The 12737-nt window shown below is 46.8% G+C and overlaps 1 protein-coding gene across 2 annotated transcripts; it reads right to left on the bottom strand.

Annotated features, from left to right (window-relative positions):
- Positions 1–285: 285 nt before the first annotated feature.
- LOC119922264 (zinc finger protein 250-like) lies at positions 286–9795 on the bottom strand. Of its 2 annotated transcripts, XM_038742233.1 has the most exons (4): positions 9749–9795; positions 6649–6775; positions 1539–1588; positions 286–1505 (listed from the first exon to the last, which is right to left on the bottom strand). In XM_038742233.1, exons 1-4 carry the CDS (start codon positions 9779–9781, stop codon positions 363–365), a joined length of 1353 nt encoding a protein of 450 aa, XP_038598161.1. In that variant the 5' UTR covers positions 9782–9795; the 3' UTR covers positions 286–362. The 2 variants fall into 2 exon arrangements, with proteins under 2 accessions (XP_038598161.1, XP_038598160.1); XM_038742232.1 differs by having other exon boundaries at positions 286–1588.
- Between the last annotated feature and the right edge of the window lie 2942 nt (positions 9796–12737).

The raw sequence follows: 12737 nt of genomic DNA, 5'->3' as shown, positions 1-12737 counted from the left end.
TTTTTTTTAACGGCAATTTTTAGTGCTTTCTACGTGACTTTTTCTTTTTTAACGATACTTTTTAGTGCTTTCCATGTGCCAAAGACCTCACTAAGCGCCGGGCTAGTTCCGAGACAGTCGGGTCCTACATGGGGCTCACGGTCTAGCCCAAGAATGAAACCTGCATTTCGCTCAGCCAGTCAGTCGCATTTATTGAGCGCTTACCGCGTCGAGTACCGCGCCACGATAAACGGCCGGGCTCCCTGCCCGCAACGAGCGGACGTTAACGTCGACAGATAAAATCACACAGACGAGGGAACCGAGGCCCGGGGAAGCAAAGGTAGGTGAGTAAATTTCCGCAAGAACGTCGCCACTGAGAACTGCTACAGGGGGGATTTTGCTTCCGCGTGAGTTCTCCGGGGACCGGCCGCGGTTTGGCCGAACGCCTTTCCACGCCCGTGGACTCCGGCCCCGTTGTGAACCTTTTGGTGGTTGACGAGGGTTGAGCCCTGACCGAAAGCCTCCCCGCACTCGGCGCACACGTGCGGCTTCTCTCCGGCGCGAATCCTCCGGCGGCTCACCAGGCCCGAGCCCTGACCGGAGCCTTTCCCGCCGCCGCCGTCGTCGTCGTCGCCCCGGTAGGGCCTCTCCCCGGTGCGGACCCTCCGGCGTCCGTCGAGGGTCGGAGGGTCGCCGAAAGCCTTCCCGCGGCCGCCGCGGCCGTCGGCGCGACTCCTCCGGCGCGCGGCCGGGACGGAGCGGTCGCCGAAGGCCTCGCCACGCCGGCCGCGGCGCCGGGGCCTCTCCCCGCCGTGGATCCTCCGGTGCCTGGTCCGGGCCGAGTTCTGCCCGAAGACCTTCCCGCACTCGCCGCACCCGTAGGGCTTCTCTCCGGTGTGAACCCTGCGATGGTTGACGAGCGTCGAGCGATCGCCGAAGGCCCTCCCGCACCGGTCGCACCCGTAGGGCCGGGCCCCGGTGTGGATCCGCCGGTGGTTGACGAGGACGGAGCGCTGCCCGAAGGCCTTCCCGCACTGGCCGCACCCGTACGGCTTCTCTCCCGTGTGGACCCGCCGGTGCTTGACGAGGGTGGAGGAATCCCGGAAGGCCCCGCCGCAGTGGCCGCAGCGGTAGGGCTTCTCCCGGCTGTGGATCCTCCGGTGTTTCGTCAGGGCCGAGTGCTGGCCGAACGCCTTCCCGCACTCGCCGCACCGGTAGGGCTTCTCCCCGGTGTGAACCCGCCGGTGGGTCACGAGCACCGAGCGGTCGCTGAAGGCCTTCTCGCACTGGGGACACCGGTAGGGTTTCTCTCCGGTGTGGATCCTCCGGTGCGTGACGAGGGTGGAGCGCCGACTGAACGCTTTCCCGCACTCCTTGCAGCTGTGAGGCCCCGGGGAGGGCTTCCCACGGGGCTCCCCGGGGACCCCCAAGCCGGCATCCCGGCCGGGAACTCTTCTCCGGCTCCGTCCCTCCGCGGAAGGCCCGGTCCGGGAGGCCGCCCCGCGGGGAACCGCTTCCCCGTCCCCCTCCGGCTTCTGGAAAACGGCTTCCCCGTCCCCCTCCGGCTTCCGGGGAACGGGCTCGCCGGCTTCGGCTGGGCTTTCGCCATCTGGGACGGACGGAAATGGAAAAGTCAGCCATCTCTCGGGTTGCTCATTCGGGTTACGGGAGTGAATTTATTGAGCTTAGTCCAGTGCTCTGCACACAGTAAGCGCTCAATAAATACGACTGAATGAACGGATTGAGCGCTTGATATTCTTTCAGTCGGATTTATTGAGCTTAGTCCAGTGCTCTGCACACAGTAAGTGCTCAATAAGTACGATTGAACGAATGAATTGAGCGATTGAGCGCTTGATATTCCTTCAGTCGGATTTATTGAGCTTAGTCCAGTGCTCTGCACACAGTAAGCGCTCAATAAATACGACTGAATGAATGAATTGAGCGACTGAGTGCTTGATATTCCTTCAGTCGTATTGATTGAGCTTAGCCCAGTGCTCTGCACACAGTAAGCGCTCAAAAAATACGACAATGAACGAATTGAGCGACTGAGCGCTTGATATTCCTTCAGTCGGATTTATTGAGCTTAGTCTGCACACAGTAAGCGCTCAACAAATACAACTGAATGAACGAATTGAGCGATTGAGCGCTTGATATTCCTTCAGTCAGATTTATTGAGCTTAGTCCAGTGCTCTGCACACAGTAAGCGCTCAATAAATACGACTGAATGAACGGATTGAGCGCTTGATATTCTTTCAGTCGTATTTATTGAGCTTAGTCCAGTGCTCTGCACACAGTAAGCGCTCAATAAATACGACAATGAATGGAGCGATTGAGCGCTTGATATTCCTTCAGTCGTATTTATTGAGCTTAGTCCAGTGCTCCGCACACAGTAAGCGCTCAACAAATACGACTGAATGAACGAATTGAGCTACTGAGTGCTTGATATTCCTTCAGCCGTATTTACTAAGCTTAGTCCAGTGCTCTGCACGCAGTAAGCACTCAATAAATACGACTGAATGAACGAATTGAGAGATTGAGCACTTGATATTCCTTCAGTCGTATTTATTGAGCTTAGTCCAGTGCTCTGCACACAGTAAGAGCTCAATAAATACGACTGAATGAACGAATTGAGCGACTGAGAGCTTGATATTCCTTCAGTAGTATTTATTTAGCTCAGTCCAGTGCTCTGCACGCAGTAAGCGCTCAACAAATACGACTGAATGAACCAATTGAGCGACTGAGCGCTTGATAGTCCTTCAGTCGTATTTATTGAGCTTAGTCCAGTGCTCTGCACACAGTAAGCGCTCAACAAATACGACTGAATGAACGAATTGAGCGATTGAGCGCTTGATATTCCTTCAGTCGTATTTATTGAGCTTAGTCTGCACACAGTAAGCGCTCAACAAATACGACTGAATGAACCAATTGAGCGACTGAGCGCTTGATATTCCTTCAGTTGTATTTATTGAGCTTAGTCTGCACACAGTGAGCGCTCAAATACAACTGAATGAACGAATTGAGCGATTGAGCGCTTGATATTCCTTCAGTCGTATTTATTGAGCTTAGTCCAGTGCTCTGCACACAGTAAGCGCTCAACAAATACGACTGAATGAACGAATTGAGTGACTGAGCGCTTGATATTCCTTCAGTCGTATTTATTGAGCTTAGTCCAGTGCTCTGCACACAGTAACTGCTCAACAAATACGACTCAATGAACCAATTGAGCGATTGAGCGCTTGATATTCCTTCAGTCGTATTTATTGAGCTTAGTCCAGTGCTCTGCACACAGTGAGCGCTCAAAAAATACGACTGAATGAACCAATTGAATGACTGAGCGCTTGATATTCCTTCAGTCATATTTATTGAGCTTAGCCCAGTGCTCTGCACACAGTAAGCGCTCAATAAATACGACTGAATGAACGAATTGAGCGATTGAGCGCTTGATATTCCTTCAGTCGTATTTATTGAGCTTAGTCTGCACACAGTAAGCGCTCAACAAATACGACTGAATGAACGAATTGAGCGATTGAGCGCTTGATATTCCTTCAGTCGGATTTATTGAGCTTAGTCCAGTGCTCTGCACATAGTAAGCGCTCAATAAATACGACTGAATGAATGGAGCGATTGAGTGCTTGATATTCCTTCAGTCATATTTATTGAGCTTAGTCCAGTGCTCTGCACACAGTAAGCGCTCAATAAATACGACTGAATGAACGAATTGAGTGACTGAGCGCTCGATATTCCTTCAGTCGGATTTATTGAGCTTAGTCTGCACACAGTAAGCGCTCAACAAATACAACTGAATGAACGAATTGAGCGATTGAGCACTTGATATTCCTTCAGTCGGATTTATTGAGCTTAGTCCAGTGCTCTGCACACAGTAAGCGCTCAATAAATACGACTGAATGAACGGATTGAGCACTTGATATTCCTTCAGTCGTATTTATTGAGCTTAGTCCAGTGCTCTGCACACAGTAAGCGCTCAATAAATATGACTGAATGAATGGAGCAATTGAGCGCTTGATATTCCTTCAGTCGTATTTATTGAGCTTAGTCCAGTGCTCTGCACACAGTAAGCGCTCAACAAGTACGACTGAATGAACGAATTGAGCGACTGAGCGCTTGATATTCCTTCAGTCGTATTTATTGAGCTTAGTCCAGTGCTCTGCACACAGTAAGCGCTCAATAAATACGACAATGAATGGAGCGATTGAGTGCTTGATATTCCTTCAGTCGTATTTATTGAGCTTAGTCCAGTGCTCTGAACACAGTAAGTGCTCAATAAATACGACTGAATGAACAAATTGAGCGATTGAGCACTTGATATTCCTTCAGTCGTATTTATTGAGCTTAGTCCAGTGCTCTGCACACAGTAAGCGCTCAATAAATACGACTGAATGAATGGAGCAATTGAGCACTTGATATTCCTTCAGTCGTATTTATTGAGCTTAGTCCAGTGCTCTGCACACAGTAAGCGCTCAACAAATACGACTGAATGAACGAATTGAGCGATTGAGCGCTTGATAGTCCTTCAGTCGTATTTACTGAGCTTAGTCCAGTGCTCTGCACACAGTAAGCGCTCAACAAATACGACTGAATGAACGAATTGATCGATTGAGCGCTTGATATTCCTTCAGTCGTATTGATTGAGCTTAGTCTGCACACAGTAAGCGCTCAACAAATACGACTGAATGAACGAATTGATCGATTGAGCGCTTGATATTCCTTCAGTTGTATTGATTTAGCTTAGTCTGCACACAGTAAGCGCTCAACAAATACAACTGAATGAAGGAATTGAGCGCTTGATATCCTTCAGTCGTACTTATTGAGCTTAGTCCAGTGCTCTGCACACAGTAAGTGCTCAAAAAATACAAATGAATGAACGACTTGCGCGACTGAGCGCTTGATATTCCTTCAGTCATATTTATTGAGCTTAGTCTGCACACAGTAAGTGCTCAACAAATACAACTGAATGAAGGAATTGAGCACTTGATATCCTTCAGTCGTACTTATTGAGCTTAGTCCAGTGCTCTGCACACAGTAAGCGCTCAACAAATATGACTGAATGAACGAATTGAGCTATTGAATGCTTGATATTCCTTCAGTCGTATTTACTGAGCTTAGTCCAGTGCTCTGCACACAGTAAGCGCTCAACAAATACGACTGAATGAACGAATTGAGCGATTGAGCACTTGATATTCCTTCAGTCGTATTTATTGAGCTTAGTCCAGTGCTCTGCACACAGTAAGCGCTCAACAAATACGACTGAATGAACGAATTGAGCGATTGAGTGCTTGATATTCCTTCAGTCGTATTTATTGAGCTTAGTCCAGTGCTCTGCACACAGTAAGCGCTCAGCAAATACGACTGAATGAACGAATTGAGCGATTGAGCGATTGATATTCCTACAGTCATATTTATTGAGCTTAGTCCAGTGCTCTGCACACAGTAAGCACTCAATAAATACGACTGAATGAACGAATTGAGCACTTGATATTCCTTCAGTCGTATTTATTGAGCTTAGTCCAGTGCTCTGCACACAATAAGCGCTCAATAAATACTAAGCACTTGGGAAGTACAAGTCGGCAACATCTAGAGATGGTCCCTACCCCACAACGGGCTTCCAGTCTAGATGGGGGAGACGGATGACAAAACCAAACATGTGGACAATCAATCAATCATATTTATTGAGCACTTACTGTGTGCAGAGCACTATACTAAGCGCTTGGGAAGTACAAGCTGGCAACATATAGAGACAGTCCCTACCCAGGTGTCAAGTCGTCAGAGCAAACAGAATTAAAGTGGATGCACATCATTAACCAAATAAATAGAATATGTACAAGTAAAATAGAGTGATAAATCTGTTCAAACATCTATACAGGTGCTGTGGGGAGGGGAAGGAGGTAGGGCGGCGGGGATGGAGGGTGGAGAGGAGAAAGGGGGTTCAGTCTGGGAAGGCCTCTTGGAGGAGGTGAGCTCCCGAGCGCTCAGTACAGTGCTCTGCCCACAGTAAGCACCCAATTCATTCATTCATTCAATCGTATTTATTGAGCGCTTACTGTGTACAGAGCACTGGACTACCAAAGGGATGGGTGAGAGGCCCTCATCCATCTTTGGCTGTGGAGTCCGAGGTCATGGGTTCGAACCCGGCTCCGCCACTTGTCAGCTGGGTGACTTTGGGCAAGTCACTTCACTTCTCTGTGCCTCAGTTCCCTCATCTGTCAAATGGGGATTAAGACTGTGGGCCCCCCGTGGGACAACCTGATCACCTTGGAACCTCCCCAGCGCTTAGAACGGTGCTTTGCACATAGGAAGCGCTTACTAAATGCGGCTATTATTATTATTATTATTATTCTTCATGAGAGTCCAGGCTGCTTCTCCAGCGTGGCTCAGTGGGAAGAGCCCGGCCTTTGGAGTCCGAGGTCACGGGTTCGACCCCGGCTCCGCCACTTCAGCTGGGTGACTTTGGGCGAGTCACTTCACTTCTCCGGGCCTCAGTTCCCTCATCTGTCAAATGGGGATGAAGACCGTGAGCCCCCCGTGGGACAACCTGATCACCTTGGAACCTCCCCAGCGCTTAGAACGGTGCTTGGCGCATAGGAAGCGCTTAATAAGTGCCATTATTATTATTATTATTATTATTACTGGCCGCTCGCGTAAAGTGCTCACCGAGGGAGAGGAGGTTCCGGTAGTTTTCCAGGGTCACGTCCCAGTAGAGGCGGCGCTCGGCGGGCCCCAGTTTCGTCCACTCCTCGGGGCTGAAGGTCACGGCCACGTCCTCGAACGTCAGCGACCCCTGAAAGGTCACAGCATCTCCTCGCCCGCTTCCCGCCCCCTTCCCCCTCAGGGAGGTGGAACCGGCGGCGCTCAGCACAGCGCCCGGCACAGAGTTGGGCGCTTAACAATCGCGCCCGTAGTCGCGGCCGAGTGGTTAAGGCGACGGACCTGAAATCCACTGGGGTGTCCCCGCGCAGGTTCGGATCCTGCCGACTACGGAGTACTTTATCCAGTGCTTTGCACGTAGTAAGCGCTTAACAAATGCCATTATTATTATTATTATCGCACCTATTATTATCATCAGCAGGGTTGGAGGAGCCCGCTGTTGGGCAGGGACCGCCTCTAGATGTTGCCAGCTTGGACTTCCCAAGCGCTTAGTACAGTGCTCTGCACACAGTCAGCGCTCAATAGCAATCAATCGTATTTATTGAGCGCTGACTGCGTGCGGAGCACTGGACTAAGCGCTTGGGAAGTCCAAGTTGGCCACATCTAGAGACGGTCCCTACCCAACAGTGGGCTCAGAGGCTAGAAATATGATTGAATGAATGAATGAGTGAAAGGAGAAAAACCTTCATAAGTACGATGGAGTGAGTGAATGAAAAACATTCATTCATTCATTCATTCAATCGCATTTACTGAGCGCTTACTGTGTGCAGAGCACTGTACTAAGCGCTTGGGAAGTCCAAGTTGGCAACATCTAGAGACGGTCCCTACCCAACAGTGGGCTCACAGTCTAGAAATATGATTGATTGAATGAATGAATGAATGAAAGGAGAAAAACTTTCATAAATACGATTGAGCGAATGAAAGGAGAAAAACATTCATTCATTCAATCGTATTTATTGAGCGCTTACTGTGTGCAGAGCACTGTACTAAGCGCTTGGGAAGTACAAGTGGGCAACATCTAGAGACGGTCCCTACCCAACAGTGGGCTCACAATCTAAAAGGGGGAGACAGAGAACAAAACCAAACATACTAACAAAATAAAATAAATAGAATAGATATGTACAAGTAAAATAAATAAATAAATACATAAATAGAGTAATAAATATGCACAAACACATGTACATATGTTTGTATACATACATACATACATATACATACAGTCCCTACCCAACAGTGGGCTCACAGGCTAGAAATAGGATTGAATGAATGAATGAATGAAGGAGAAAAACCTTCATAAATACGATTGAGTGAATGAATGAAAGGAGAAAAACATTCATTCATTCATATTTATTGAGCGCTGACTGTGTGCGGAGCACTGGACTAAGCGCTTGGGAAGTCCAAGTTGGCAACATCTAGAGACAGTCCCTACCCAACAGTGGGCTCACAGGCTAGAAATATGATTGAATGAATGAATGAATGAAAGGAGAAAAACATTCATAAATACGATTGAGTGAATGAAAGGAGAAAAACATTCATTCATTCATTCAATCGTATTTATTGAGCACTTACTGTGTGCGGAGCACTGGACTAAGCACTTGGGAAGTCCAAGTTGGCAATATGTAGAGACAGTCCCTACCCAACAGTGGGCTCACAGTCTAGAAGGGGGAGACAGAGAACAAAACCAAACATACTAACAAAATAAAATAAATAGAATAGATATGTACAAGTAAAATAAATAAATAGAGTAATAAATATGCATAAACATATATACATATGTTTATATACATACATACATATACATACAGTCCCTACCCAACAGTGGGCTCACAGTCTAGAAATACGTTGGAATGAATGAATGAATGAAAGGAGAAAAACCTTCATAAATACGATGGAGTGAGTGAATGAATGAAAGGAGAAAAACATTCATTCATTCATTCATTCAATCGTATTTATTGAGCGCTTACTGTGTGCGGAGCACTGTACTAAGCGCTTGGGAAGTCCAAGTGGGCAACATCTAGAGACGGTCCCTACCCAACAATGGGCTCACAGTCTAAAAGGGGGAGACAGAGAACAAAACCAAACATACTAACAAAATAAAATAAATAGAATAAATATGTACAAATAAAATAGAGTAATAAAATAAATAAAACAAAGGAGCCAGTCATCATTGGTATTTATCATTCATTCACTCAATCATATTTATTGAGCGCTTACTGTGTGCGGAGCACTGTACTAAGCATTTGCATTTATCGAGCACTCGCTATGAGAAGCAGTGTGGCTCAGTGGAAAAGAGCCCAGGCTTTGGAGGCAGAGGTCATGGGTTCAAATCCCGGCTTTGCCAGCTGGGTGACTTTGGGCAAGTCACTTCACTTCTCAGTGCTTAGAATAGTGCTTTGCACATAGTAAGCGCTTAATAAATGTTATTATTATTATTATTCTCTGGGCCTCAGTTCCCTCATCCGCTTAATAAATATTATTATTATTATTATTCTCTGGGCCTCAGTTCCCTCATCTGTCAAATGGGGGTGAAGACTGTGAGGCCCCCATGGGACAACCTGATTACCTTGTAACCTCCCCAGCGCTTAGAACAGTGCTTTGCACATAGTAAGCGCTTAATAAATGCCATCATCATTATTACTATTCTCTTATATTATATAATATATTCTCATATATATTAGATATTCTCTTATATATATAATTATACATAATATATTATTATTCTCTTATATTATATAATATAATAATATTATATTATTATTTCCCTCATCTGCCAAATGGGGATGAAGACTCTGAGCCCCGTGTGGGACCACCTGATCACCTTGTAACCTCCCCAGCGCTTAGAACAGTGCTCGGCACATAGTAAGCGCTTAATAAATGCCATCGTGATTATTCTTCTTCTCTGGGCCTCAGTTCCCTCATCTGTCAAATGGGGATGATGAAGACTGTGAACCCCCCGTGGGACACCCTGATCACCTTGTCTCCTCCCCAGCGCTTAGGACGGTGCTTTTGTACATACTGAGCGCTTAATAAAGGCCATTATTGTTATTATTATTATTATTAAATGGACGGACGAAGCTCGGGATGGGCGGACGAGACCCCAACTCACTCGAGTCCCGGCTTGGGCGATGGCGGTGGCCATTTTCTCATCTCCGGGCCTCCCGGAGCAGGCGGCGCTGAAGGAGGTGAAAATAACCACGGATAAGATCCCCGAACCCCCCAGGAGCTGGTCTGAACGCCCCCCACCCCTGCACCTGTGGTGTTCCATGGGGCAGAAGACCCCTCGCGCGGGTTGGGATTGACCTGAGGCGGAAAAAGGCGTCGAGGATCACAGAGGCGGGAAAGTCTCCTCCGTCAGTCGGGAGCGGACATCCGGGGTCTCCAGTCGGTCAGTCAGGTGGATTTATTGAGCACCTACTGGGCGCTGAGCACTGTATTGAGCACTTGGGAGAGTACAACAGAACAACAGAATAGTCATTCATGCATTCGATCGCATTTATTGAGCGCTTACTGGGTGCTGGGCACTGTATTAAGCACTTGGGAGAGGACAGCAGAACAACAGAATAGTCATTCATGCATTCGATCGCATTTATTGAGCACTTACTGGGTGCTGAGCACTGTATTGAGCGCTTGGGAGAGGGCAATAGAACAAAAGAATAGTCATTCATGCATTCGATTGCATTTATTGAGCACTTACTGGGTGGTGAGCACCGTATTGAGCACTTGGGAGAGGACAATAGAACAACAAAATAGTCATTCATGCATTTGATCGCATTTATTGAGCACTTACTGGGTGCTGAGCACTGTATTAAGCACTTGGAGGAGGACAATAGAACAACAGAATAGTCATTCATGCATTCGATCGCATTTATTGAGCGCTTACTGGGTGCTGAGCACTGTACCGAGCACTTGGGAGAGTACAATAGAACAGAATATTCATTCATCCATTCGATCACATTTATTGAGCGCTTACTGGGTGCTGAGCACTGTATTGAGCGCTTGGGAGAGGACAACAGAACAACAGAATAGCCATTCATGCATTCGATCACATTTACTGAGCGCTTACTGGGTGCTGAGCACTGTATCAAGCACTTGGGAGAGGACAATAGAACAACAGAATAGTCATTCATGCATTCGATCGCATTTATTGAGCGCTTACTGGGTGCTGAGCACTGTATTAAGCGCTTGGGAGAGGACAATAGAACAACAGAATATTCATTTATCCATTCGATTGTATTTATTGAACACTTACTGGGTGCTGAGCACTGTATCAAGCGCTTGGGAGAGTACAATAGAACAACAGAATATTCATTCATCCATTCGATCGCATTTATTGGGAACTTACTGGGTGCTGAGCACTGTATTGAGCGCTTGGGAGAGGACAACAGAACAACAGAATATTCATTCATGCATTTGATTACACTTATTGAGCACTAACTGGGTGCTGAGCACTGTTTTAAGCGCTTGGAAGAGGAAAACAGAACAACAGAATATTCATTCATCCATTCGATTGCATTTATTGAGCACTTAGTGGGTGCTGAGCACTGTATTGAGCGCTTGGGAGAGGACAATAGAACAACAAAATAGTCATTCATGCATTTGATCGCATTTATTGAGCACTTACTGGGTGCTGAGCACTGTATTAAGCGCTTGGGAGAGTACAACAGAACAACAGAATATTCATTCATGCATTCGATCGCATTTATTGAGCGCTTACTGGGTGCTGAGCACTGTATTGAGCGCTTGGGAGAGGACAATACAACAACAGAATAGTCATTCATGCATTCGATCGCATTTATTGAGCGCTTACTGGGTGCTGAGCACTGTATTAAGCGCTTGGGAGAGGACAACAGAACAACAGAATATTCATTCATGCATTTGATCACATTTATTGAGCACTTACTGGCGCTGAGCACTGTATTGAGCGCTTGGGAGAGGACAACAGAACAACAGAATATTCATTCATCCATTCGATCGCATTTATTGAGTGCTTACTGGGTGCTGGGCACTGTATTAAGCACTTGGGAGAGGACAGCAGAACAACAAATTAGTCATTCAAGCATTCGATCGCATTTATTGAGCACTTACTGGGTGCTGAGCACTGTATTGAGCACTTGGGAAAGTACAATAGAGCAACAGAATAGTCATTCATGCATTCGATCGCATTTATTGAGCGCTTACTGGGTGCGGAGCACTGTATTAAGCGCTTGGGAGAGGACAACTGAACAACAGAATATTCATTCATCCATTTGATCGCATTTATTGAGCGCTTACTGGGTGCTGAGCACTGTATTAAGCGCTTGGGAGAGGACAATAGAACAACAGAATATTCATTCATCCATTCGATCACATTTATTGAGCACTTACTGGGTGCTGAGCACTGTATTGAGCACTTGGGAGAGGACAATAGAACAACAGAATAGTCATTCATGCATTCGATCGCATTTATTGAGCGCTTACTGGGTGCGGAGCACTGTATTAAGCGCTTGGGAGAGGACAACTGAACAACAGAATATTCATTCATCCATTTGATCGCATTTATTGAGCGCTTACTGGGTGCTGACCACTGTATTAAGCGCTTGGGAGAGGACAATAGAACAACAGAATATTCATTCATCCATTCGATCGCATTTACTGAGCACTTACTGGGTGCTGAGCACTGTACTGAGCACTTGGGAGAGGACAATAGAACAACAGAATAGTCATTCATGCATTCGATCGCATTTATTGAGCACTTACTGGGTGCTGAGTACTGTATTAAGCGCTTGGAGGAGGACAACAGAACAACAGAATAGTCATTCATGCATTCGATCGCATTTATTGAGCGCTTACTGGGTGCTGAGCACTGTATTGAGCGCTTGGGAGAGGACAATAGAACAACAGAACATTCATTTATCCATTCGATTGTATTTATTGAACACTTACTGGGTGCTGAGCACTGTATCAAGCGCTTGGGAGAGGACAATAGAACAACACAATATTCATTCATCCATTCGATCGCATTTATTGAGCACTTACTGGGTGCTGAGCACTGTATCAAGCGCTTGGGAGAGGACAATAGAACAACAGAATATTCATTCATCCATTCGATCGCATTT

The sequence above is a fragment of the Tachyglossus aculeatus genome, unplaced genomic scaffold (assembly GCF_015852505.1).
Source record: "Tachyglossus aculeatus isolate mTacAcu1 unplaced genomic scaffold, mTacAcu1.pri scaffold_101_arrow_ctg1, whole genome shotgun sequence".
In the NCBI taxonomy this organism is placed as follows: domain Eukaryota; kingdom Metazoa; phylum Chordata; class Mammalia; order Monotremata; family Tachyglossidae; genus Tachyglossus; species Tachyglossus aculeatus.
This window is presented reverse-complemented; position numbering and strand designations above follow the sequence as displayed.

Excerpts from the sequence above, each read along its gene's own strand:
- LOC119922264 (XM_038742232.1), bottom strand. The coding sequence starts at position 9,781 with ATGGCCACCGCCATCGCCCAAGCCGGGACTCGA. Across the intron at positions 6,776-9,748 it reads TCGCCCAAGCCGGGACTCGA|GGGTCGCTGACGTTCGAGGA; the intron begins GTGAGTTGGGGT and ends GTGACCTTTCAG. Across the intron at positions 1,589-6,648 it reads CCGGAACCTCCTCTCCCTCG|ATGGCGAAAGCCCAGCCGAA; the intron begins GTGAGCACTTTA and ends CGTCCGTCCCAG.